The following is a 27,487-nucleotide window of genomic DNA, read 5'->3' as shown; positions in this document are numbered from 1 at the left end:
TTATTTTTCTTGTTAACCATATCAACTCTTCCTTCCATCAGTCAGGAATTTCTATTGTTTCAAACTGAACTAAGCTAACATGGCCAGGCAAACCCTTAGGGTTTGGTGTGTGAGCATTGCTATCAGTTATAATGAAGAGATGTTTTAGATCAAATTCCATTAAGCACACAAATATTTATTAAACAAACAAGGAGGTACAAAATAGTTCATGCTCTTTCTTTTCTAAGCTTGACATTCCAGCTGTCTGTTATTTAGGTGCTCTGACAACACTTTGCGTGAAAAATGAACTCAGTGGGTATGTGAACATATTTTAAAGCAGAATTCTGTTACCCTTATATGTGTCATCTGGCACCAGGATCCTCCAAACCAATGAATGGACACACAAGACCAATCTCAGATGCTTTATCTAAATGTACAGCCTACATAGTTTGCTGGATCCTTGTATGTGTTCATGCAGAATTGGGGAGTGCCTCTGAAATATTCTGGCCAATTTACAGGTCTGGAATGCCACTAATTTCTTCCTTTAATGAAAAACACATTTTCAGGATTTATTAAAAATTCATTAGGCTAATTATCAATCATTTCTTGTGTTGATCATCAGAGACAGGCATAGCTGAAACAATTTCTAATTAAACGTTGGTTACATAGAAATGTATATAATAGAGTAAAAATCATTATACTCTCCCTACTCTCCCACTTCTTTCTTAGATACCCACCATTATCCTTTCAGGCTTTTATCTATATACAAACTTAATTTGTATACACCCTCATATAAACATACTTAAAATTTTTTTCCTACTTTGCAAACTATTTTCGATGTTTCTTTTCCCTATAGGAAAAAACAAATTAGGTTTGGCATTCAAAGTACTTAATAATCTGTCTCCCAACACCAACTTTCTAAGTTTATTTTCTGATATTTTATTCTGTACAGTCAATGTTCCACTCAGCCTCTGTGGACTTCTCATAGTTCCCTGCATATGCTTTACCCTTTCCAGAACCTGTGCCTTTGATTATTCTGTTCTCTGCCTGGAATGCCTTTCTTTACTTTTCTATTTTATCTGGCTAAGTCTTTAAAATATGTTTCAGATATTATGTCCTATATGAGTCTATTTCCTAGTTTTCTATTGTGGAATCACTCCTTCCTCTGTATTTCCATGTTATTTTATATATAACTTAACTGTGGCAACAATCATCATTATAATAGCTAACATGTATTGGCTCTGTTGTAAGTAAGTTTAAGGGTTTTTTTTTTTTTACATTTACTTAACCATATTTACACATTGTTTTGTAACTTACCTGCTTATGTGTCTTTTCCCAAATAGACCATAACTAACTTACTTAGTCATCTTTAGATTCTAGTATATGGCACTACTCCTGGGCATATGATAGGTGCTCAGCAAATCCATAAATGAAAGAATGAATATAAAAATGTTACTCTTTGGTATTTTGTATTAAAAGTAATGCATATATCATAATGATGACTCTCCCTGAGTATAGAATAGGGAAGGATACAGTGTGAACTGAATTGAATGCAAAAGTCACTAGGGAATGGCATCCCTTTGCACTATAGAGTACCCTATAGAGGATTCTATAGGAATGTTAGAGGATTGGGGAAAACTGAGGAAAATGCGAATACAATTGTCTTAGTCTAAAATGCTTTCGCTTGCATTATGTGTTGATGGCTTTAGCCTTTTTGTAGGTATTCTGGGCAGTCATGATAGAAGGAAATAATATTTATTAGAAGTGTAACATAAAAGGTGTAGGCAAAATGAGACCAAAGAGAGGAGAGGAGAAAGGACTGCTATGGGGTCGAAACACCAGTTGTATTTGTTTGTGATCTTTAAACTTTTTGCTTAATTTGCTTCATGAAATCATTTTGAAAAATTATGTACCACTTTGCATATTTTAAAGTTGATATCTAAAATACTTTTTATCATAAGTTAAGGACTACAGAGACTATAGTTAAAAACATATTATATGTAGTATATATGCTTTAAATAAATTTTGTCAAAACTTTGGAGTTGCCTATTTCATTGAAGCATAAAAAATGTTCACCATATAATTTAATTGGCTAAATCAGCCCTCATTGCCAAACTACTTAGTTATGTCAGACTTATTGTTTGTCAATAATAAGCCTGACTTCATTTTTTAGATCAAATGAACACGTTAATACATTCCATGACAACCATATCATGTCTGAATTCTAATTGTGAGGTAGATGTATAAGCAGTCCAACAGACTGGTGGAAAGACATAGAGTCCTGCCAGGATGAAATAAGCATCATCCCCTTCAATTTTTCTTTCTTTGTTCATAAGAGATTATCCCCAGGATCAACATGTTCCTGAACTATCCCTTTGCATATGCTCTGGAGACTTGTATGCCTAGGGAGCAATACACCACAAGAGGTTTGGGATGGGTGGGTGAGAAGTAAACTGGAAACGGCGGTTGTGAAAGGTGAAAAGAAGGGAAAACTGGTGGCTTGCAGATACATTCTCAGACAGATGAGTTTTAGGAAAGAGCACATATAGAAGTTGAGGATTTGGAAGTAGATTCCACTTAAACATTTATATCTGCATTACCTGTGAGAAGTCTTTATTTACATTTTCTTTAATACTGCTGGTATGTGTTGTGTCTATGTAACATCACAGGTATTACGTACATATTATGATCACAGGATAAGTTGATTGTGACACCCAGAATATACTTTCTGGTGCTTTGGTAAATATGCCAAGTACCCTCTCTACCATGTTTCCCCGAAAATAAGACCTAGCTGGACAATCGGCTCTAATGCATCTTTTGGAGCAAAAATTAATAAAAGACCCGGTCTTATAGTAAAATAAGTAAAGTAAGTATAGTAAAATAAGACCGGGTCTTATATATAACTATATTTTATTATAACATAAGACCTGGTCTTATATTAATTTTTGCTCCAAAAGATGCATTAGAGCTGATTGTCCAGCTCGGTCTTATTTTTGGGGAAACATGGTATGTCTTATGTTCAAAAGTGTACCAGATTCTACAATCACGTGATTTACCAATTGCAAGAAAGAGAGAGGTTGAGTGTCTGAGTGGTCAGAAAAGCAAGTTACACAAGAGGAGAAGAAATCCCTTTCTTCAAATGTAAGGAAGCAACATTTGTAGAGTTTGAACAAGATAAAGATGAAGAATTGATTAGAGATTAACTAGCAACCCTCCCCCCAGTAATATGGACTAATCATCATTATATACAGTAAGAGAGAGCTTTTACAACTTGGATTTTCCTGTAGTTTGTGAAATTTTATTTTTTACTTGAAGAGCTTTTTATTTCTAGAATGAGTCATAGGCAAATAAAAATATTCAGTCTTTTGAAGTTTATTTTTTATTCTCACTTTAGAAACTCTTAATACGTTTGGTTTTAAAAACTGGTTTACAAGAATATTATAAAATGCTTAAAATAAATGTTCAAATCAATATTGATTCAGCATTCTCAATGTAGTGTGTTTTAAAATACACAGCATATTTATGGACTCCATCATTTGTATTAAGTTGTGATGTGACACAGCATTAGGATAAGTCTGGCCAACATTAGGAAAGTTTCCCATTGAACTATTTATTTAACTGTCTGTGAAAACCACTTAAACGTGTGTGTGTGTGTGTGTGTGTGTGTGTGTGTGTATTTTAAGGAGGGCACAGCTCACAGTGGCCCATGCGGGGATCGAACCGGTAACCTTGGTGTTATCAGCACCACACTTTAGCCAACTGAGCTAAACGGCCACCCCAACATATTTGTGTTTTAACCACACTAAGTTGCTGGTATACAACTAGGAAAACTATCAATTTCATTCCCATTGCTGTATTGCACTAGTTTTTGTTTTGTTTTTTGTTTGTTTGTTTGTTTGTTGTTTTAAACAAGAACTTGTGTTAGAGTTGAAAGAACTCCAAATAGTATTTGTAGCTCAGAAGTATAAAATACAGTCTGTGGCTATAATAAGAAAATATCCCAGCAGTTTCATTGGGAATAAAAAGCCACCCGTTTGCTGTTTGCAGAAGCAGTAGCAATCTGCAGACAAGCTATTCTAGCGTCAGAACAGTCAGGTAGATGGTTTTATGGAACTCGCAATTACAAAAATCCACTTTAACCTTATTTTCTTGCTGGCAGGTGTCCCACTGGCTTCCAGCCAGAGGCTGCGAGTGTAGTGCAGCCGGCGGTGTTCCCCCAGAGTGCTGAAAATGCCAACACTCCAGCTGGCTGTTCATAATTGCACTGATTGTGGTCTGACAACCAGAGCTCCAAGAAAGAAATGTGACGAATATATGACAATATTTTACAAATTTGATCAGATTACAAATTTCATCTCTCTTTTTTCTCCTCTATAGATATGATATCTGCACTTATAAAAATAAGCCCTGTGGAACACTGGGTAAGTATTTTTTTATAAAGGGAGGATAGTTCAGATTGTCTCTTTGGTCCACTGGCTTTACTCATTATTATTAATTTGGTCATTTTCCTTTGTGATACATCTGAAATTATTCCTATAAATTGTTAAATCTAACCTTTGTAGGTATGTCACTTACTATGAAACAAGTAGAGTGATGATTAAAAACAACTTAGAAGATGATTCAAAGTCATCAAACAGTAAAGATAAATCAAAAATTTCCACTCATTTTCATATAATCCATCTCTAATGTATTTTCCAAATAAAGCATCTTCAAATCTCAGGCTAGAAAAGAAAAGGAGAAAACAACAACAACAAAAAACTTTGGAGATACTTTAAGGAAGAGGCAATGAGAATAGTGCTTTTTTTGATGCAATTTGATGGCAATAGTATATCCCCATAAATTAAGATATTATTGGAAATTTTTAGTACCTAAACAAAAAAAAAAAGAAATTTTGTAAAATATTACAAACAGTAGTAGAGAGAGAGGACAGGACTGTATTTCTTGTGCTTCCCAAATATCATTTGTATTTTAAAAAGCATTTCTGTAGTATTCTAGAATTTAAAAAATCACATTTTGTTGCCTAGCGTAACTTCATACTGGTAAAAGTTAACTGCAAATACAAATGGCTGGGAGGAAATGGTAGCTTTCAAGTAGACTAAATTATTAAGCAACTAGAGTCATTTTAAGAAACAGGAACTTTTTTTCTTTGATAATTCTTTAGTGTCATTAAGACTTATTAAAGGCTCACAAGTTAAGCAACTGAAGCGGAATTCTGTAGTTTCTCTATAACAAGTCTCAATTTTCTTATCTGTAAGGGGAATAATTATGAAAGCTATTCCTATGCACCTCTTACGAATTTGGGGAAGATCAAATTAAAGTAGAAGTGGAAGAAAAGGTATTACCCAACTTCCTGGGGAGTTCAGTGAATTATCTCTTTAGAGTTTAAAATTTCTCTTGATGATTTTACCTGCCTTCCAGTCTTCTCCTACCTCATTTCCCTCAGGATTTATGGCCAAAGAAGAAATCCCAATTAGCCAAGGATGAGTATTACCATGGAGAAGTTTGCTAGTTAAAAAGTGTAATGCAGAAGGAGCTGTCTGCTGAGAGAGCTTACATCATAAAGATTTTCTTTGTAGTATTTTAGGTTAACAAGACCGACATAATCCAATGGAAGAGACCCTGAATTGGAAACTAACAACTGTGCATTACCTTTTATAGTTTATTTAACTTTTTGTTCCTCAATTTCCTTATCTATGAAGTAGAAGTAGTGTCTGCCCTTATGCTGGAGGGATATTGTGAAAATCGTTTAAGAAAATATAACAGTGTTTAGTAAAGAAGTACTATAAAAAATGAACTTATACTATTTAATGTGGAATCTATACTGTTTAATTTACCCTCTCTATTATTGTTCAAATTCTGTAAGTACTTACTAAGTGCTTAATCAGTTTTAAATGCAGTAGGCACTAAGCCTCAAAGAAGGTACAAGCTAGAGCTTGAATTTCTCTATTGTATGTACACACACACACATACACACACACGGAAATATATGCATATATATGTACATCCATATGCATATGTCTATACATATTCTATTCTGCTTTATGAAGGTAGATTATTTACAGTGAGATGATATGTTCTTCATTGGGATATTACTAATAACACTGTCTAGTGCTTTGTCATTTTTGCCAACGTAGATTTGAGGTGTTTTCCTAATCTACCTCCTTTATTTTTTTCAAAATAATATGTTCAAATTTTTATAGTTTATTAATTTCTAGAATCAATACATGTTAATGCATTTTTAAGCTCAATGTAAATTATTTTTCAAATTACAAATCATTACAAATTATCTTTTATTACTGTCTCAGTGAAAACTGAATGAACTACATAAATACACAAGCTTTGACCTTCTGATGTGGAAAATATATTATTGGTACAGAATTGATGAGGTTTTTTCTTTTTGATTGGTCATTCTGGTATTTTTCGCATTGGTTAGTATGCTGATACTTGCATATTCTCTTTCTTAGTACCTCTGACAGGCAATTGTAGCATGGCTAAGCAGATTTAAGGGTGCAAACTGTGGCCATCAAACTGAGGAAATCTAAATGACCCAAATAGTAATCAAACCCCTATTAACACAATCACACGTAACAACTTTGACAGCTTCAATTTTATAGGAATACAGAAAATGGTGGGGGGTTGTGAAAATACATTAGCTTTTAGATTGTTCTTTTATTTTACGTAAGATTTACCTTTATATTTTCAATAAATAGTAGTTATTTCCCAAATAAGTTCTTTCTTAAGTTGAGCTAATAATTTTATATCACATATAGAGATAAATCTGTGTTTGCAAATACTCCTTGGGGAGTCATTGAGAATTCTCAATTAAAGGTACAGTCACATGGCACATACCAACAACAACCACAACAAACAAAAAGCTAACCGATAGAATAATATATTTGAGGAAATACAAGGAATGTAATTTAATGATAATTATTTTTAGTAATTTTTTTTTTTAAACCAAAGTGCATAAAGCTCAGAACAGAAACAGTTTTGGCATTGTTCTTCCCATGTCATGGACGATATTCAACCCAATAGCTTAAAGCCAGATAATGTACTGCAAACTTCTTTTTTCTCTCTCTGTCTCCCTTTCTCTCAGTGGAGTTTGAAAGTAACATTTATTTTTGATTTATTTTTTATTAAAATATTTTTGATTAATCAAAAAAATTAAGTCAACTTGCCCCTCTTTTTACATCTTCTTCTTCAATTAGTCCCTCTTTACAGCCTCTACTTCAGGTTCCAAGACTTCTAAGTGAATGGAAGGGCAACACAGGGTGACACTAGTTATTTATAATAACTCTATATGGCACAAATCAACCCCTCCCCCAATTCCTGCCCCATCCACATAAAACAGTAGGAAAAGTAAACAATCTAATAGCAAATCCAGCACTAACCTCATCTCTGTTCCAGTGTGGTTATTATGTTGATAATTTATATTAGAAGATACGGAAAAACAATTTCTAGAGATTTCTTGTTAGTAAAAATATAAATTGAATAGCTTTTGCTGTTCCAATTTAGTGTAACTGGGAAATTGTACCTAGCACAGAACATTGTTTATTGTGCTAAATAAATATTCATTGAATTGGATTAAAATCACTTTGGTGGGAAGATAATTATTAATAATTGGATGATGATAGTAGACTACCAACATAAAGTGTTTTTCCTACTTTTCCTTTAGTTTCTTCTAAGTAACTTTCATCCCTATGTGTGTTAAGTATGATTTGGTATCTGTTTCCCTATAACACATGACATTTTATCATTTTGAAATAAATCTTAAAGCTTTTACATACTAAAATTCCCAAGGGAAGAATACTTTGAGTAACAACATTTCACTAGAATCAGCGAATTAACACCATAGTTTTTGCTTTATTAGTAAAACTCTAATGCATTGAAGAGGGATGGGAGAGGGGAGAACTACACTGAATATGTGAATGACTTTCCTACCATTAAAATATTTAAAGAAATTGTTGCATCACTATCAGACTAATTTCAGAATATTAAAAAAATGCAAAAACTTCCCATCTTTAACAGTTCTCCTTTTTCTCTTTTGAATCATTCATTTTTGTTTTTATAAAAATGTCATTTTTAAAAACCATTTGGGATTCCCTTTTTTTTTTGTAACTAAAAAGTTGCTTGTATATTTTTATGAACCCACTAAATTTAAACAGATCTCTTTAGAAAAATAATGTGGATATATTTTGCTTTCTACAGCCTGTAGAATGTTAAAATAGAAATGCTTTCTTGAATTCCCTCTTCTGGCTCAAGTTACTAGGTGGTCCCAAGTTACCAGAAGTAAAATTTATAAATCTAACCCCTAGTCTAGACATTTTCCAGCACTGACTGCAGTTCAAAAAATATTAATGTCTAGCCGGCAAAGTGAAACTCCCCCCAGTGATTTTGCAAATGACTAGAAAGTTAACCTTTTGCCAACTGCTCCTTCTGTGCATGGAGGTTATTAAAAAGAATCCAGGCATTTATAAGCATGGGCTTTTTAAGACTGAAACACCTTGGCTTGACCCTTTGTGTCTCCTTGTGTTTATTCAGGCTTGGCCTCTGTGGCTGGAATGTGTGAGCCTGAAAGGAGCTGCAGCATTAATGAAGACATTGGACTGGGTTCAGCTTTTACCATTGCACATGAGATTGGTCACAAGTGAGTGAGTTTAAGAAAATCAAAATAAATTTTAGAGCTCCACTCTTTTGAGCAAACTCATAACTACTGTGTGGAACGCATGTGCTCAACCATATTTTACTGCCTCTTTTGTCTGAATTCAATCGAGAATGTTATCATTCTGGGTGTTGGGATAAATCATCTTAAGAACTGGAGACTTGTTAAATAATCTTTCTAATTCAATGACTAGTATTCTCGGAGTGGTGAATGCACCACACTTAAGTTTTGTTATATATGTACATTTGAAATAATTTAACTTTAGTACGGTCTACTCAACACCCTGTTCCTCAAAGTCAAATGGTTGAAATGATCTTTCTTTTCCTCAAGTGACAACACCTATATATTTTAAAATCATCATTGACACCACTACCATAAAATGTATTTTGAGTTTTCACGCTTTACACAGCTGTGAGAGTATCTTTTCCAGGCCTAAAATTTGTGTGATCATTGCTATGTTACTTATATTTTCAGGTGTACTTGTATGTTATTGGGGAAAAAAAATACTGCTGTTATAAGAGTAGTGAGATATCATCCTCACTATTTTTTAAGAGGATGTAGAGTTTTTAATGTTTATTTTAAACAAGTGTGAGCCAAAAACTGTCCTATGGCTCCCCACCTTCCCTCCAGCAATAAAACCCTTATTTTTGTATTTCAAATAACAGACAATAAGTAAATGTAAAAGCCTGTTTATGTGGAGGAAGAGAGAAGTTTGAAAACTTTAAAAGGATAGTCAAACATTTTTATTCAAACAAACAGCCTATTTGCAAGAACTCCTGACATTTGTATGATTTAAGTTTTACAGTCTGCTTTTTTGGTAGAGAAATGGGTGAGGGAAAAAAAAACCCCAATAAAAATGAATGTTTATTATACACTTGCCTCAGAGGTCATTCCTGAAATAAATCTGTAGTTCAGCTTTTTTTTTTTTTTGAAAGTGGAGAGTAAAATTGGGTCAATCTGTTGCATTATTTTGAGAATTGCAATTGAAATTTTACCAAATTGGTATTGATTTATGTGTAACTTCAAGTAACCAGCAAGTTTCAAAGCTGATTTGATTCAGACATTGGGAAAAGTCAATATTATATTCTTAATGAAGTCCTAAAACTATCGGTATCCTAGTTCCCGTTGCAATGCGGGGAACAAAAGGGAAAAGCCCTGTGAAACGGTCAGTTTATCTTCAACACACTTAAAAATCTGGCTCGTTAATGACTGTCATAATCTTATGCAGCCAGACTGAATATAATAGATTCTGTTAGATTCAATTAAATTGAAAGGTCAAGATAAGTAACCCAGCGGATGAATAATGTTTGTATGAGAGCACTGTTACTTCCTGCAGTCACAAGTTAGTCTATGCCAACATATGCCTATGCATTGCGAGCCCCTTCTGGTATGGACTTAACTAGCGGGGTGAGGGTTATCTCTGTATCTTTGAAGATTCTAACTGAGCTGCTCTCAGCCTTCCCAGCTTTTTTCGTTGGCCTCATGGGTAATTCGTTTTAATTTTTCCTATGATAAATGGTTTATACCTTATGTGTAAGCATTGTGAAAAATGTGAATGTACCTCTTAAGGTTTTATGTGCCTCGGAGTAACTTTATCTTAACAGCTAATTCATGTTTGATAGTGTGAGTGTTAAATATGGGGGGGTGGGGCGGGGGTGGAGAATCTATTATATATTGAGAGCCAGAAGAAATATTTCCATCGAAAATGTTATTTGACAGACTAAAAATTAGCTTTCTTTCCATGTCCAGTTGATTACTATGTGACCATTCCAACCCCCTTTTCCCCAGATCACTAGGCAGGATGTGTTGTTTAACATACTATCTTTTTCAATATGTTAAATTATTATTTGGTCAGTTAGGGAAAATCTATTTCATGGATAAAGATTCCTTTACTTGCATTTAAGATCTTAGGGTTTAGCTTTGAGGCACTTAGCAAGTCAACTCTGGCACATGTCGTAATCCCTAAAATACAGTGCTCTCTATTCTTCCTGAAACAAAGTAACTGAATTTTTAGGTAAAGTGTACTGAATTTTTGCAACTTTTATTGTTTAGTAGGGTAGATGTTAAGTGATGTGATGATACCTGCAGATTCATCGCACTGAAAAATGTTTGACCATGAATTACTGATAAGTGTCCCTGCTGAGGCACTAGAATGTGATTATTGTCCATCTTGCAAAAAACTGTGTAGAATATGGTTTTGCACCCACTGTATACTTGTGTAGGGATATAATACCCATTTTAAACATTATGTGATAACTTTCTTCTTTGGCTGGGCCTTAGTGACCACTTTTATTTCTCACCACGCCTTTGTGAAAACAAGAAATTAGTTTTCTTGTCAAATGAAAAAAATGAGGTTTATGCTGTATTTAAATGACATGGCTAACTTTAATGTAGGCCATAACCAAAGGCACTTAATGAAACTGTATATAAAAGAATGTTTTCTGAAAGATATTTTTGAATTATGTAGTTGCCATAGGTTTTAGAAGTGGAAAAAAATATGATGTTGGAGAGGGGTTGCAAGGATTCAACCAGACCTCTAGTATATTGAGAAAGTGATCTAATGTATCCATACTGTACAAAAATAATCTTAAAAAGAGATCTTAAAAATATTCATGTTTTTTAGGGATGCACATTGAAGTATGCAGGACTGAAGAGACAGGACGTCTGAGATTTGCTTTTAAAAGAAAGGGAAAAAAGAGAAAGATAAAGCAAGAATAGCAACATATTGAATTTTATAATCTTGATGTTGTGTGGATGGGAGTTCATTATGCTTCTTACTCTCTCTACTATTGTATATGTCTGATTTTTTTTTTCACAAATAAGAATAGGACCTAAGATCATAAATCTGTTAGATGTGACAACTCATTTATTAATTGATAGTGATTGCGAGAACTAGGACTGTGATTCTGAGAAAATTTGAAGAAGTGTTAAAAGAAGTATTGAAAACTGCAGGGATATATTTGGTCTTGCTTTTGGAAATCAGCATTAGTGTTTGATCTTACCAATAGGAATACACTTTCTGTAGAAGATTGGCTAGGAGATATATTTTTTTAAAAAGAAGAAATGTGGCAAAACTTCAGGATAAAATTGTTAATTAGATTACCTGTGTTAGGAAGCTCCTATTACTGTTTTTTTTTAATCCAAACTTCCCTTCTGCTGTAAGTACCTAAGTGCCTTTATATGCTTGATCAGTGCTGTGTTTTCATAACAGAGGGCTAATTATAAACATATACCAAGGTATTTGCAACTTTAATCCCTTTGTCTAGTTTTGGTATCAAAATAATATTAGTTTTATAAAATTAGTTAAGGAGTATTCTGTTTTCTGGAAGAGTTTGCTTTCTCATGAGTACATTTTAAAACATACTTAGGCATAATTTACATATAATAAATGTGCATCCATTTTGTGTACAGTATGAAGAATTTTGACAAATGTATATAACCATGTAACCACCACCACAAACCACGTATCCACCACCACAATCAAGATATCAACATTTCCATTACAAAAAAGTCCCCTAGTTCTCTGTACAGTCTCCACCCTCCTTCCCCTTTCCCTGGCACCAGACAACCACAGATCTATTCTCTATTACTATAGATTAGGTGTGTTTTTTCTATAATTTCATTTAAATGAACTTAAATAGCGGGTTCTCTTTTGTGTCTAGGTTCTTTCCCTCAGCACCTTGTTTTTGATAGTCATCTATGGTGTTGTGTGTCAGTAGTTTTGTTTTGTTTTGTTTGTTTTGTTTGTCTGAATAGTATTTCAAATCACGTATCACATTTTAGATTGTTTTTAGTTTGGGGCAATTATGAATAGGACTTCTATGAACTTCCATGTACAAGTATGTGTATGGTCATATGCTTTCATTTATCTTGGGTGTTACTGCTAGTAATATGATATGTGTTAGTTTCACTTTTACATTCCCACTAGCAATCTATGAGAGTTCTGGTGACTTCAGATACTTGCCAACATTTGTTATTATCCTCTTGATTTTAGCCATTATTATGCATTTTAGTGGTATCTCATTGTGGTTTTAATTAGTTGATCATTTATTTTCTGATAAACTAATGAAGTTAGTGATGATGAGCATCTTTTCATATGCTTATTTGTCATTCATTGTCTTCTTTGTCTATTCAAATCCTTTTCCCATTTTTTTTTAAAAAGATGCTTTCTTCTTTTTGAGTTGTAAGACTTCTCAATATCTGGGTAAAAGTCATCATCATATATACATAATGTGAATATTTTCCCCAAGTCTGTTTCTTGCTATTCATTTTTTTTAATGATTTCTTGTGAAAAGCAGAATTTTGATTAGTCTAACAAAATTTTTCTTTTACGATTTGTGTTTTTTTGTGTCCAAATAAATCTTTGCCTACATCTAGGTTGAGAAAATTTTCTTTTATATTTTTGTCTAGAAGTTTTATACTTTTAGCTTTTATGTTAAGATCTGTGATTCATTTTGAGTTAATTTTTTTTTGTATGATGTGAGGTAAGGGTTGAGGTTCCTTTTTTTTTTTCCATAGGAGTATCCAGTTATTTTAGCACAATTTGTTTAGGAAAATTGGTTGATTTATACTTTTCTGTTATGTTTTTGTCTAGTTTGGGTATTAGTATAAAGTTAGTGTCATAAATTGAATTAGGAACATTTCTGGTTTCTGAAAGAGTTTGTGTACATTAGATGGATGTTATTTCTTCCTTAAATGTTTTCTAGAGTTTACCAATGAGGCCATCTGAGCCAGAAATTTTCTCTGTGGGAAGATTATAAATTAATAATTTTTATAACATGTTATCTAAATCTTTTGTCTTTTTTATTATGTCTTTCAAAGTATTAGACTGTTTTAGCTAAATTGTCAAATTTATTATGATATACTTGTTCCTTATATTCCTTATTGTCTCTGTAATATAAATAATAATTTTCCATTATTCATTCCTGATATTTGTAATTTGTGTTTTCTCCTTTTTTCTTTTTTCCAGTTTTATTGAGATATAATTGACATACAGCATTGTATAAGTTTAAAGTGTACAATGTGATGATTTAATACATGTATATATTGTGAAATGATTATTGTGATAAGGTTAGTTAAAACATTCATCACATCATGTAGTTACCCTTTTTTAGTATGTGTGTGTGGTGAGAACATTTAAGATAAACCCTGTTAGTAACCCTCAAGTGTACAACACAGTATTGTTAACTATAGTCACCATGCTTCTTACATGAGACACTCCAGAACTTATTCATCTTATAACTAGAAGTTTGTACACTTTGAACAAAATTTCACCCACACTGCAACACCTGACAACCACCAATTTACTCTGTGGTTTTACGAATTCAGCTTTTTAGATTCCCCATAAAATGAGACATACAATATTTGTCTTCTCTATTTTATTTCACTTACCATCATGCCCTTAAGGTTACTCCATGGTGTCACAAGTGGCAGGGTTGCCTTTTTTTATGACTGAATAATATTCCATATATACAATGGAATATTCTGTTACACACACACACACATAAACACAAACACCACATCACTTTTTTTTTTTTTTTTAACCATTGATCCATTGATGTACACTTAGGATGTTTCCATATTTTAGAATTGCTTTTTCCGTATCCCATAAGTTTTAGTATGCTGTGTTTCCATTATGTTTGCCTCAAGATAGTTTTAAGTTACTCCTTTGATTTCTTTTTTGACCCATTGATTATTCAGCAGTGTGTTGTTTAGTTTTCATGTATTGGCAATTTTTTTTTTGCTTTTTTCCTGTTTTTCATTTCTAGTTTCATATTATTATGATCAGAAAATAGATTTAAAGTGATTTCAGTCTTTTTAAATTTGTTAAGACATGTGTAACCTATTGTGTGATCTATCCTGGAGTATGTTCTGTGTGCTCTTGAGAAGAATGTGTATTCTGCTACTGTTGGATTGAATGATCTATATATGTCTTTTAGGTCCATGTGACATAAAGTGTAGTTCAAGTTCAATGTTCATTGATTTTCTCTTTGAGTGATCTATACATTGTTAAAAGTTGGGTATTGTAGTCTCCAATTATGGTTGTTTGTTTCTCCTTTTTGTTCCGTTTGTATTTGCTTTATATATTTAAATACTTCAATGTTGGGTACATAAATATTTACAACTGTTATATTCTCTTGATGAACTGATCCCTTTATCATTATATATGACCTTCTTTGTCTCTTGTTTCAGTTTTTGAGTTAAAGTCTATTTGGTATGGTATAAGTTTAGCTACTCTGTTCTCTTTTGGTTTACATTTGCATGGAATATCTTTCTCCATTCCTTCACTTTGAGCCTATATGTGTCATTGAGATGATCTGGTAGGCAGCGCATAGTTGAATCTTAATTTTTTTCTTTTTAAAAATCCATTCAGCCACTCTATGTCTTTTGATTGCAGGATTTAGTCCATTTACATTTAAAGTAATTATTGATAGGTAAGGACTTAGTAACACCATCTTATCAATGGTTTTCTGGTTGTTTGGTAATTTTGTTCATTTTTCCTCTTTTGTTGTATTTCTTTGTGAATTGATTTTCTGTTGTGATGTGCTTTGATACCCTTCTCTTTATGTTTTGTGTATCTACTATAGGTTTTTGCTCTGTGATTACCATGAGACTTACATAAAACATGATATAGACATAACAGTCTATTATAAGTTTATAACTTCAATTGTATAGAAAAACTGCATAATTACTCCCCATTTGTATTTTAAATGTCACGATTTATATCTCTTTATATTGTATATCAATAAACAAATTATAACTATAGTTAGTTTTATATTTATATTTTATTTGTTCTTTAACTTTTAGTTGAAAGTTAACTTCTTTAACTTTTATAGTAATTAACACACCTCCATATTACAATATTGGAACATTCTGAATTTCACTTTATACTGTCCTTTACCAGTGTGTTTTATATTTTTATTTGTTTTCATATTACTTGTTAGCATCCTTTCATTTTACCTTGAATAACTCCTTTTAGGATTTCTTGCAGGTCTCGTAGTGAAGAACTCCATTAGCTGTTTTTAGTGTGGAAAAGTGTTTATCTCTCCTTCATTTCTGGACAATTTTGCCAGGTGAAGTGTTCTTGGTTGGCAGCTCCCCCCCCAACATCCCTCCCCCCTCCGCTGGCACTTTGAATATATACCACTTTCTCCTGGTTGCAAGGTTCTGCTGAGAAATCTGCTGACAGACTCTGAGGATTCTCTTGTATGTGAGGAATTTTATTTTCTTGCTGCTTTTAACATTCTCTTTGTCTTTGATTTTAGACAGTTTTATTTTCATTTATCTTGGAATAAGTATATTTGGGTTGAAACTATTTGGGCACCTATTAACTTCATTAACTTGGATGTACATATCTTTCCCTAGATTTGGAAAGTTCTCAGCTATTATTTCTATAAATAAGCTTTCTGCTCCTTTTTCCCTTTCTTCTCTTTCTGGGACTCCAATAATGCATAGATAGTTTTGTTTGTTTGTTTGTTTGTTTTTAATGGTGTAATTGTGTAATTGATATAACCTTTCTTCACTTTTTTTCATTCTTTTTTGTTTTGCTCCTCTGAAGGGATAATTTCATTGACTTCTTTGAATTCACTGATTCTTTTTTTCTTCTTCTGCTTTGTCAAGTTGGCTGTTGAAGGTCTTTATTGAATTCTTTAGTTCACTCATTGTATTCTTCATCTCTAGGATTTCTTTTTTCTTTTCTTTTTTTTTTTTTTTGAATGGTCTCTATTTTTCAGTTGTTGAACTTCTCATTTTTTCCATGCATTGTTTTTCTAATTTCATTTAGTTGTATATTTGTGTTTTCCTGAACTTCACCTAATTTCTTTAAGAGAATTATTCTGAATTCTTTGTCAGACAGTTCATAGAGCTCTATTTTTTTAGCGTCAGTTATAGGAGCTTATTAGTTTCCTTTGATCCTGGAAGGTTACCTAAGTTTTTGAGGTCTTTGTATCTTTGCATTGGTATCTGTGCATTTGCGGAAGCCATCTCCTCTTTCAATCTTTTACAGCTCTTGTGTAGTGCTACTAATGTACTTTGTTGTCATAGCTGGTGTCAGATGTGCTGCATTGCTGCTGGGAATCACTGGTTGGGCAGGGTTGGAGGCTGTGCTCAGCAGTTGGTTTGGATCAGTGACTTGCTGTGTGGGTGAGGTTCTAAAGTGGGTGCCGGGCTGTGATAGACTGATGTTGGGAATCCAAACCTGACAGAACTGCCCAGCCGGAAGGGGTCATTGGCTGAGCTTTGCAGATGAGGGCAGCCACTAGTTGGGATCTTTGCTGTGGTACCAACATTAGCAAGAATGTGAATGCTCATTACTGTGAACCTTGCCTCCCTTCTCTGTCTTTAGCTAATTTGCCTAGTGATCCCCGTGAGGCAGTATCTAAGTGGGCCTCCTGGTAAATGTCATAGAATGCTCCAGAAACTGGATGACCACTTTGGGCTTTCCTTTTTCCATTGGAGAAACCCTTGGTGTGGTACTTCTCTGGCCAGGGAGAGGTGCAATATTGTCAAAGTGAAACTGCTTCTCTTACCTTTCTAGTGTGGTTTTTGTCATTTTTGTATGTGTTATTTAAGGGGGTGCTTCTGCCTCGCTCCCAGGTTCTATGATCTTCACAGAGGTATCTGATTTGTGGATACTTGTTAGTTGCTCTTTCTGTGAAGGGGAAAAAATTGGGAACTAACCTATTTTGCCATGTTGGTTATATCACTTCTCCTTTTTTCTTGATCAGTATAGCTATAGGTTTATTACTTTTACATCTACATTTTTTAAAACCTTGCTTTTGATTTCATTGATTTTCTCTATTGTTTGCTCATTTTTAAATTTCATTGCTCTACTCCTTATTTTTTCCTTCCTTATGCTTACTTTGGGTTTAATTTCCTGTTTTTATCCTTTTAAAGTAGAAGCTTATTTCATTGATTTTTGCATCTCTCTTCTTTACTAGAAATGGGACTTAGAGCAATAAATTTCTTTCTGAGTCCTTCAGCAGCATCTCACAAGTTTTGTTAGTCTGCATTTTTATTTTCATTCAGTTAACAATGTATTATATTTTTGTGATTTCTTCTGGAATTGTGATCAGATAATATACTCTGTGATTTTAATCCTTCTATATTGACACTTGCTTTATGGTCTGTCATGTTTTACATGTTGTTCAACGTATCTTGCACCCTTAAGAAGAAAGTGTGTTCTGTTCTTGTTGGGTGGAGTGTTCTAGCATTATCAACTAGATCCATTTGATTGATAGTGTTGTTCAAGACTACTATATTCTTACAGCTTTTTAAAAATAGTTGATCTATCAATTACTACTAGAGAAGTATTGAAATTTCCAAATGTATGTGCAGATTTGTTGATTTCTCCTATCATTTCAGTTTCACATATATTTTGAAGTTTTCTAATTAAATCCATCCACCTTTAGGATTATTATGTCTTTTTGATCAATCAGTCCTTTACCTTTTTGTACTTAGTAATGTTTGTTCTGAAATCTACTTTGTCTCATTAATTAGCAACTCCAGCTTTCATCTTATTTTTTGCATGGAATATCATTTTTTATTTTTTATTATGAACTTACCTACGTGTTAGTATTTAAAATGGATTTCTTTTGAACAACTTATAGTTGAGTTTTGCTTTTTTTTATCCAGTCTGACAGTTTTTATCTTTTAATTGTATTGGCTACTTACATTTAATGTAATTAGTGATATAATTGGGTTTTGTCATTAAACTGGCTGCTTGGTTTCTAGTTTTCCGATTTTTTCCATTGTTTTCTATTTTAATTAATTTAATATTTCAAAAAACATATTTTTTTTCTTTTTTATTGCCTTTTTTAATTAAAATATATTCGGGTGACAATGGTCAACAAAACTACATAGGTTTCAAGTATACAATTGTATAATACATCATCTATATATTGCATTATGTGTTCAACACCCAGAGTCAGTTCTCCTTCCATCACCATATATTTGATCCTCTTGATCCTTTTCTACCATCCCCCCATACCCTCTAATAGCCACTAAACTGTTGTCTGTGTCTATGAGTTTTTGTTTATTTGCTTGTCTTGTTCCTTTGTTGCCTTCGGTTTTATATCCCACAAATAAGTGAGGTCATATGGTTCTCCACTTTTTCTGTCTGACTTATTTCACTTAGCATAATAATCTCAAGATCCATCCATGTTGTTGCAAATGGCACTATTTCATCCTTTCTTATGGCAGGATAATATTCCATTGTGTGTGTGTATATATATATACATATATATATATATATATCACATCTTCTTTATCTAGTTGTCTATGATGGGATACTTTGGTTGTTTCCATGTCTTGGCCACCATAAATAATGCTGCAGTGAACATCAGAGTACATGTATCTTTACAGATAAATGTTTTCAGATTTTTTTGGTATATACTCGGGAGAGGGATTGCTGGGTCATGTGGTAATTCTATTCTTAATATATTGAGGAACCTCCACACTGTTTTCCACAACAACTGTACCAATTTACATTCCCACAAACAGTGTATGAGGGTTCTTTTTTTTCCACAGCTTCTCCAATACTTGTTATTATTTGTCTTGTTGATGATAGCCATTCAACAGGTGTGAGGTGGTTTTGATTTGCATTTCCTAATAGCTAGTGAGGTTGAACATTTTTCTAGCTGTTGGCCGTTTGTATGTCTTTTTGGGAGAAGTTTCTGTTTATGTCCTCTGACCATTTTTTAATTGGATTGTTTGTCTTTTTGTGTTTTTGTTGTTGTGTTATATGAGTTCCTTATATATTTTGGATATTAGCCCCTTATCAGAGGTGTTTACAAGAATCGTCTCCCATTCAGTTGGTTGCCTTTGTTTTGTTGATGATTTTGTTTGCTGTACAGAAGCTTTTTAGTTTGATTTAGTCCCATTCATTGATTTTAGCTTTTACGTCCCTTGCCTTTGAGGTCAAATTCATAAAATCCTCTTTGAACCCAAGGTCCATAAGTTTAGTACCTATGCTTTCTTCTACGCAGTTTGTTGTTTCAGGGTCTTATGTCTACGTTTTTGATCCATGTTGAGTTAATTTTGGTACATGATTATTGGCTATACCTTTGTGGTTTGTTTATCTATTTTTCAGTGGTTGCTCTATGGTTTACAATGTTGCACTTCACCTGTAATATAAGGTATTATATGTTTTTTCTTCCCTCGCATCCTTTCGTTATTATTGCCAGAGACTTTTACTTCTTCATATGTTGTAAGTCCTACAAGTCTGTGTAATTTTTGCTTTAGGCAGTCAATTATCTTTTATAGAAAGTAACAAATAAAAAAGCATATTTTATACTTACACATATATTTACTATTTCAGGTGCTTTTTAAAAATTCCTTCATGTGGATCCATGTTTTCATCTATTATGTTTTTTCTGCCTGAAAAACTTCTGTTAGTATATTTTATAAATTCCTGGCAACTTTTTCTCTTAATTTTTATTTTTCTGAAAATTTTTTATTTTATTTTCACTTTTGAAGGATATTTACATTGAGTTAAAATTTGCTGTTGGAAGTTTTTTGGAGCAAAGTCACTGAAATATAAAAGAATATGATGCATCATGATGACTACATGGACTTTAATGATGCTGGATGGTGAAATGCTTAAAGAATTGTGAGATGAAACTGGTGAGGCAGACAAGTAAATGATAAAGATAACATATAAGGAGCTTGCATGTTATCTCTTAGGACAGTGGAAAGTTACTGAGTAATTTTGAACATAGATGCCATGTTCAGATTTTCATTTTTCGTAGTTCATTCTAGAAGCGGCAACAGATATGACTTTCACATGGGAAACATGGTCTTAGTGATTAGTTCTTTTGCTACATTACTGAATTTGATTTGCTAATATTTTGTTGAGGATTGTTGCATGAGAAATATTGGTCTTTATTTTCATTTCTTGTAATATACTTATCTGATTTTGGTATTAGGTCATTCTTTATTCTACTGCTGGTATTCAATTTACGTGTGTGTTATACCTTCAGATAGTGCCCTAGAGTTTATGGATGTTGTATTCTGTTTGTTTGTTTGTTTGTTTTTCCTTTTCATTCTTTTTTCTCTCTGCAGTGCAGTTTGGGAATGTTCTATTGACCTATTATCAAGCTCACTGATTCTTTCCTTGGTAGGCTGTACTGAGACCATCAAAGGCATTTTATAACTCTCTTACAGTTTTGATTTCTAGCATTTCCTTTTGATTTTTTCTTATAGTTTTAAACTTTCTGCCTACATTACCTATCTGCTCTTGCATATTGTCTACTCTGTCAATTAGAGCTTTTAACATATTAATCATAATTATTTTAAATTCCTTGTCTGTTGATTCCAGAATTTGTGACATATCTGGGCCTAGTTTCGATGCTTGTTTTGTCTCTTTTTACTGTGTTTCAAAATGCCTAGCTATTTTTTAAAATTTAAAACCAGACATGATGTATTGGGTAATAAGGACTGAGGTAATGTGATGTGTCTTTTAATGTGACATAATAGGCATTCTGTCAATAATTTTTAATGAATGGATGAGTCATGAATGTTTATATTGTGAGGTCTAAGTCTAAAATGAAACTTGAAGTTCTTTAAGGCTTTCTACCTTTTGAAGAAGCAAATTAACTTCTTTTTTTTAGCTTGGAAGCATTTTTAGTCAATGGAACATGACAAGCATTTTACTCTGTCAGTTGATTAAGCTTCAGAGCTGTATAGTACCATTGTTATTTACACAAAATACTTATACCATGCATGATATTATTTTCTTATTTTTCCCCATTTACATTAGATTTTGTAAATCTATTATAAAATTTTATATTTTTCAAATCATACCATATTGCTATTATTATTAATATGGTACTCATTATTGTCTTTTCATAAATATTACATTTTGGGCAGGCCCGTAAGATACCAAAATTATGTTACTAATGTGTCCACATACATACTGTGTGCACATACATACACATGTATATTATATATACAAAATATATTTTCATATATACAAGTTGGCAGTCACATATGTAAGCATGTTTCCAAAGTAGCTAAAACAATGAAATTAGTTTTTTAGGAAAGTTATTATAATAAAGTTTAACAATCAAATTATTTCAGTAATTAAGCCTTTGCCACGTTATCCACTAATGACCAATAATAGATAAGTCCAGTCAGGTAATTACTGCATTAAGTATCTTGAATTATAAAGTATGTATATGTATATGTGTTAAAGAAGTAATAAATCTACTGAAGTAGAATTTAGTCAATATCAACTTTATTAAGGGATTCCCTTCATTTTGCTGGAAAAACAAAGAAATCAATTTGTTGGCAGATAATATCGTACTAATTGGTTGATATGAATTTCAGCTGCCATAAGCTAATTTAGTTACATTTTCCCCGTCGTACAAGGAAGATCATAATGGCAAAAGTTCCCTTTTTCTAGCTACCTTCCCTATCTTTGCTGTGATTATTATACACACACACACACACACACACACACACACACACACCCCAACACACACACCAACACCACACCTAAAATCTTGGTATATCTCTAATAGTCTGTTTCCTCTGGTCCCTTCCATCTTTACAGTTTGATGAAAGGAAAAAAGTACAAAGTAGTAGTAGAAACGATGTAATTGTATTACAGTGATTTCATCATTGGCTTTGGAAACCTAACTTTCAACTCAGAAGTGATTATACAAAATGCAAATTTTCTTTATACAGGTATGGAAAGAGTCTAGATTCTGCTAGGCACACCCCTCCCCCATTAAATATTTTCCTGAATAAGTTCAAAATCTTGAGTTCACTTAGTTTAGTAAATTGTATATAAAGTCAAAAAGTAGAATTGAGTTCCAAATTCTGTTTTAGAAAACACATGAGCAAATTGTAATAACTATCCTATTGGGTAACTATTAAATCTAAAAATGTTTGCCAGATGTGGGTATAGACGGCTCTGAGTACACCCATTAAATTTTGTCTTTGCTTTATTATAACAAGTGATTCATAGCCAAGATAAGTTATAAATAAGAACAGATCAAAGCGATTACAAATGGAAAATAATTTTAAAGAAAGATGTCTCGTTATTCTCTTATATTTTTCTGCTACAATGTTAGTTTTGAGCTTTTATAGTTGTCATAATGTAGACTATCATTATCTCATCACTTTTTAGAATGAAATTTAACAATTTTTAAAAATTAGGAAACTTATTTAACTCTGTAATTATATATGTGTTATCTTTTTAAAGAACTGAGTCAGCATCTATTTTTTTCCTTTAGTTGCTGAATTTAAAAGTACATGCTGTATGTACTAGTGATTGTTTAACAATATGCAAGACAGAGTTTAAATACCATGATTATTTAACAAAAAAAAGATGATATATTAGCAACACAGTAAAATTAAGATTGTTTACATGCAAAAATTGAATTAGACATTTTAAGATTTTCCTTCTGTTTGGTTTGAAAACATCTGTTATGATTTTAAAAAGAATCTCCAGACTAAATGCATATTAAATTTATACTCAGTAGTCTGTGTTTACTCTTTTTAATTTTACAAATCTTCCAAAAGAACCAATAAGAATTGTGTACCAAAATCAGGAGTAAGCTATTATTTTCTAGTGCAAAATATATTATATTACTTTTGCAGTAAGTGGTCATATATGGTGAAATGATACAAAATAGAATCATAAATGAGCTGCCTCTTTTATATGCTAAAAAACAAAAGTAAATAAGGAATTATCTCCATATATATATATATATAAAATCTCCATATATGTATAGAAAACTATGTAATTTAGTATAGAAAAATATTTGAGAAAAGCAAGTTGTGTCAGTAGATTGATACATATGATAGACTCTGAGTCACAGAAGCTTAATTTAATGAATAACCTTCATTGCACCATCTTTCAGTGTCTATATAGTAACCACTTTGTCTCTGAGTGGTGAAACAACTTATTTCGACCCAAGCTCTGCCCTTTCCTCCTTTTTATTATTTATCATATGATTTTACCTATCATTATTACATTATTCACCATCAAGAAAGGTATGTACATAGGATGCTTCCCAAATTCTCTCTTATGTTTTACAGTTGATCTGTAGTTAGTCTTTCCCTTATGCACAATGTGATTCAAAAGATTTAATGAGTACCTGCTGTACTTACCTAACATAAAGTATATTGTGGATTCAGTGATGATGAAAACAAAGCTCCTATCCTGAAGGAGCACCTCATTTTTGTTCATTTTTGCTATATCATACGGTTGATCAATTGCCCAACTGATGAGCAATTACTTCAAGAACAACTTCTGACTAATTCTCATCTCATGAATTAAATAAAAAGCAAAACCACTAGGCTGGGGTTATGTAGTGATCATGGTCTATCTTTATGAAGGAAAATGAGAAAAACTCAAATTTTTGAATTTAGACTTAATATAATAAGAACCATTTACCTGTAGAACTTTTTGGTAATACTTACAAGTCCTTTTTAGAACTTATTCAGTACCTTTCACTTATCTTTTCCTTTATTAAACTAGCTTTTCTCCTAGTAATATTAATTGTGCGGAAAAATTTAAGTATGTTCCATTTTGTTTAGTAGTCAATTCCAACAGTGTTGTCATATACTATTTTTCATTTCAGAGGCACAAACTTAGTCTGTAAAATAAGTCAAGTAGGTTTATGTGGAGGCTATCCTAGACATATAATAACAATGCGTATACCATTATTTCTGGAGTAAAATGTTCAAAATCCCAAAAATCAGCCTTAAAACTTTAGAAGTAACATTTTACAGTTTACAAAACTCAGCTATCTTGTGTCACTGGGCTGAGAGGAAAATTTAGTTGCTAAGTTTTAGAACAAAGTATTCTGTATCTATTCAGATACTTGTAATTATATAGACATTTTATTTTAAAATGTTTTACTTTGAAATACTTTGTGCACACATGTATGTATATGTGTGTATATTTTAAAATATCCATGTGTGCACTGTTCAGATTTAACCCATCTTAATATAGTCCCATATTTGTTTAGGAGCTTTTATTGTTGTTATTTTCAAAGGTTCCCTGTTCCAATATCATGTTGTTTTATTTACCATGGTTTTATAACAGGTATTGAAGGTCTCTCCTTCATCAAAATTACTTTGGCTCTTTCTGGTCCTTTACTTTCCTATATTAATTTTAGAATCTTGGTGTCATTTTCTACAAAAAGCATCTGCTAGGACTTTAATTAACCTTTTTATAAAATGGCATTGATAGGTTACCAGGAGATTTGCATGATTCCTGAGTGTTTCCCCATGTACCGAAGTTAAACTTGCCCTCACTGGGATAAAGTCCAGAACCTAGGCGGAGTTTTAGTGAGAGGGCCATCCAGTAAGGATTGTGCCCCGAGAAGATAAATCCTGCTGGATAGGGTAGGTGTTGAAATCAGGCCTAATGAACAGAATAGAATGCCTTCCTCCCTATCTCTGCCCCCTTTAATGGGATAGTTGCAGTTCTTAAGATCCTATGTTATTTAAAATTGTGTTTTAAAATATTGTTTGCAAATGAAAAATTGATTAGCAACCAGAGTTTCAAATTCATAATATTACAGTTATTTTCCCTACGTAAATTAAACTACTAAAGGCTTTGATCAAACCTAACAAAACAAACCTAATTGTGTCATCTTTTTCCTTTTAAGCCACAATCCACAGTCACTGACTTCTGTATCCCTTTGGCCTTCACCTTTTATTTTTGAGTGGAGCATAGTCCATAAGCATCCCTAGTTCTTAGCAAAAGCACACAAAATCATGAGCAAAATTAATAAGTAACTAATAAAATAACTATGTGTTCCTATGCTACATAGCCGACACAGCTTTATTTCTGTAAATTAATCTAATTCCCTATACGCCTTGTTGTATAACCAATAGGGGTCTATTTAAAGCAAATTATATTCACTAATTAATTAAGCACATTATATCCAGTCCCCATTATGAGAACTTGACTAGTTTAGTCTGGCTTAAGTAAAAATCCGATCAAGGAACTGTCACTATCATGAAAGTCCTGTGCATAGCTGTGTATATCCCAGAAGGTAGAGCAGAAGGGAGCCTGGGTTGCATATCCAGGACTTTGATTCTCCAAAGCCCAGTGGAATCCCTGCTCAACAAGCACTGGGATACTTACTGTTCAGGAGTCTCAGGAGCAGGTGAAATAAACAAGGGATGGAGTTAGTGAGACTCGGGTATAAGGTAGTGTCTTCTTCACAAAAAACAGGACCAGAGCCAAACTACAATTACCTCAAAAATTAGCATACCATAGAACTGGACCAACAATCTGTCATTAATGCTGCTCCACAAAGCTATTGGCTTCAATCTCTTTAAATTCTCCCTAGCAGTGAACAAAACTGGTCCCAGAACCCACAGGTAGCATTGAGCCTTCCCGTAAGTGTGAGCTATGTAACTCCAGTTAGGGGATTTACAAGAGCAAGGGAGGCGGGAAAGAATGAAGTTCATCATAGTGAATGTAGAACTCACATCAGCTTCTATAGATCCCATGTTTACAAGAGAATGTTTATTAGATCGGCATTTTAACCTTGTGAGTTTCCTCAGTTAATTCAAATTAGGTCTCAAATGATAGATTTTTCATCCACTTCACTAAGCCCCTAAGCACTTCATCACCAGTTATTAAACTCTGATAATATGGTACTGTGGCTAACGTGAAATATGAAAAGTACTTTCTGCTCGGTGAAGTAACATAACTCGTAGCAAAAATGGATCCCAGTGTCAAGCCATACATAAGCTTAAAGATTTATTATTAACAGCCACTTTGGAAGACAGTCTGGCAGTTTCTTACAAAACTAAATATACTCTTACCATAGGACCTCAAAATGCCTAAATGTGGAAATCAAACTATTACTGGTTTTAGAACATAATGATGGAAGTAAATTCCCATGACCTTAAGGCAAAGAGGGATTTTTTAAAAACAAGACATAAAGAATACTGATCATGGAGTAGTATATGTTGACCATTTTAACCACATTAAGATTAAACATTTAATCAGAAGACAGCATAAAATGAAAAGGCAGGACAGTGTCAGAAAAGATGTAACTCCTACAAATTAAATATGCAAAGTACTTGAACATTTTACAAAAGAAGAAATCCAAGTGGCTAATAAGCATATAAAAAGATGTTCAACTGATAAATAACCAAGAAAGTGCTAATTATATCCATCATGATTAGCACAAATTTAATAGTCTGACAATAGCAAATATTGGTGAAGATCTCATGCAAAGAGGATTCTTATACACTACAGGTGAGAATGTAAACTGATGAAACCACTTTGAAAAGCTGTTTGGCATTGTCTAGTAAAGTTGAAATTTTACATAAACACATATCCTAGAGCAGTGATTCTCAAATTGTTCCATGGACCCCTGTTTTGAAACTATTTTTAGACTGAACTATTTTCATAATACTAACACTTAATCTGCCATGCATTTATCTGTTATTTTATTTACTTTTGGTTTTTAACTGTGTTGATGTTTACAATGGTTGTCCAAAAGCAATGGTCATTGTGCCAGCACCTTCGCGTGAATCAAAGCAACCATAATTGTAATTTGTCACCACCATGTCAGTTGTGCTTAAGCATGTCCTTGACGAAGCCAAAAAATGATTAATTTTATTAAATCATGACCCTAAGTACATATCTTTTAAAAACATTTTGTGTGACAAAATGGGAAATACGTAAAGCACTTCTTGCTCCATATCTTAGTCTGATGATTGTCACAAAGAAAAGCAATTGTTTGAGATAACCTAGCTACTTTTTTCCCCTGGAACACAATTTTTATCTGAAAGAACTATTGAGAAACTACGAGTAACTGGCAGAATTCCACTTGAAAAATAAGCAAATTAGCTTGTTATTCAAGG

General features: G+C 32.8%; 1 protein-coding gene across 1 annotated transcript in view; it reads left to right on the top strand.

The window, feature by feature from the left end:
* Window positions 1-27,487, top strand: part of ADAMTS6 (ADAM metallopeptidase with thrombospondin type 1 motif 6) — a 255,576-nt gene that overhangs the window by 94,452 nt on the left and 133,637 nt on the right. Inside the window, exons 8-9 of the mRNA XM_033109798.1 lie at window positions 4,357-4,400; window positions 8,521-8,626. Coding sequence (XP_032965689.1) covers window positions 4,357-4,400; window positions 8,521-8,626 — 150 coding nt within the window. The remainder of the gene's footprint in view (window positions 1-4,356; window positions 4,401-8,520; window positions 8,627-27,487) is intronic.

Source organism: Rhinolophus ferrumequinum, chromosome 7 (assembly GCF_004115265.2).
Source record: "Rhinolophus ferrumequinum isolate MPI-CBG mRhiFer1 chromosome 7, mRhiFer1_v1.p, whole genome shotgun sequence".
In the NCBI taxonomy this organism is placed as follows: Eukaryota; Metazoa; Chordata; class Mammalia; order Chiroptera; family Rhinolophidae; genus Rhinolophus; species Rhinolophus ferrumequinum.
The sequence above is the reverse complement of the archived record's forward strand: the minus strand, read 5'-3'. Positions and strand labels throughout refer to the sequence as shown.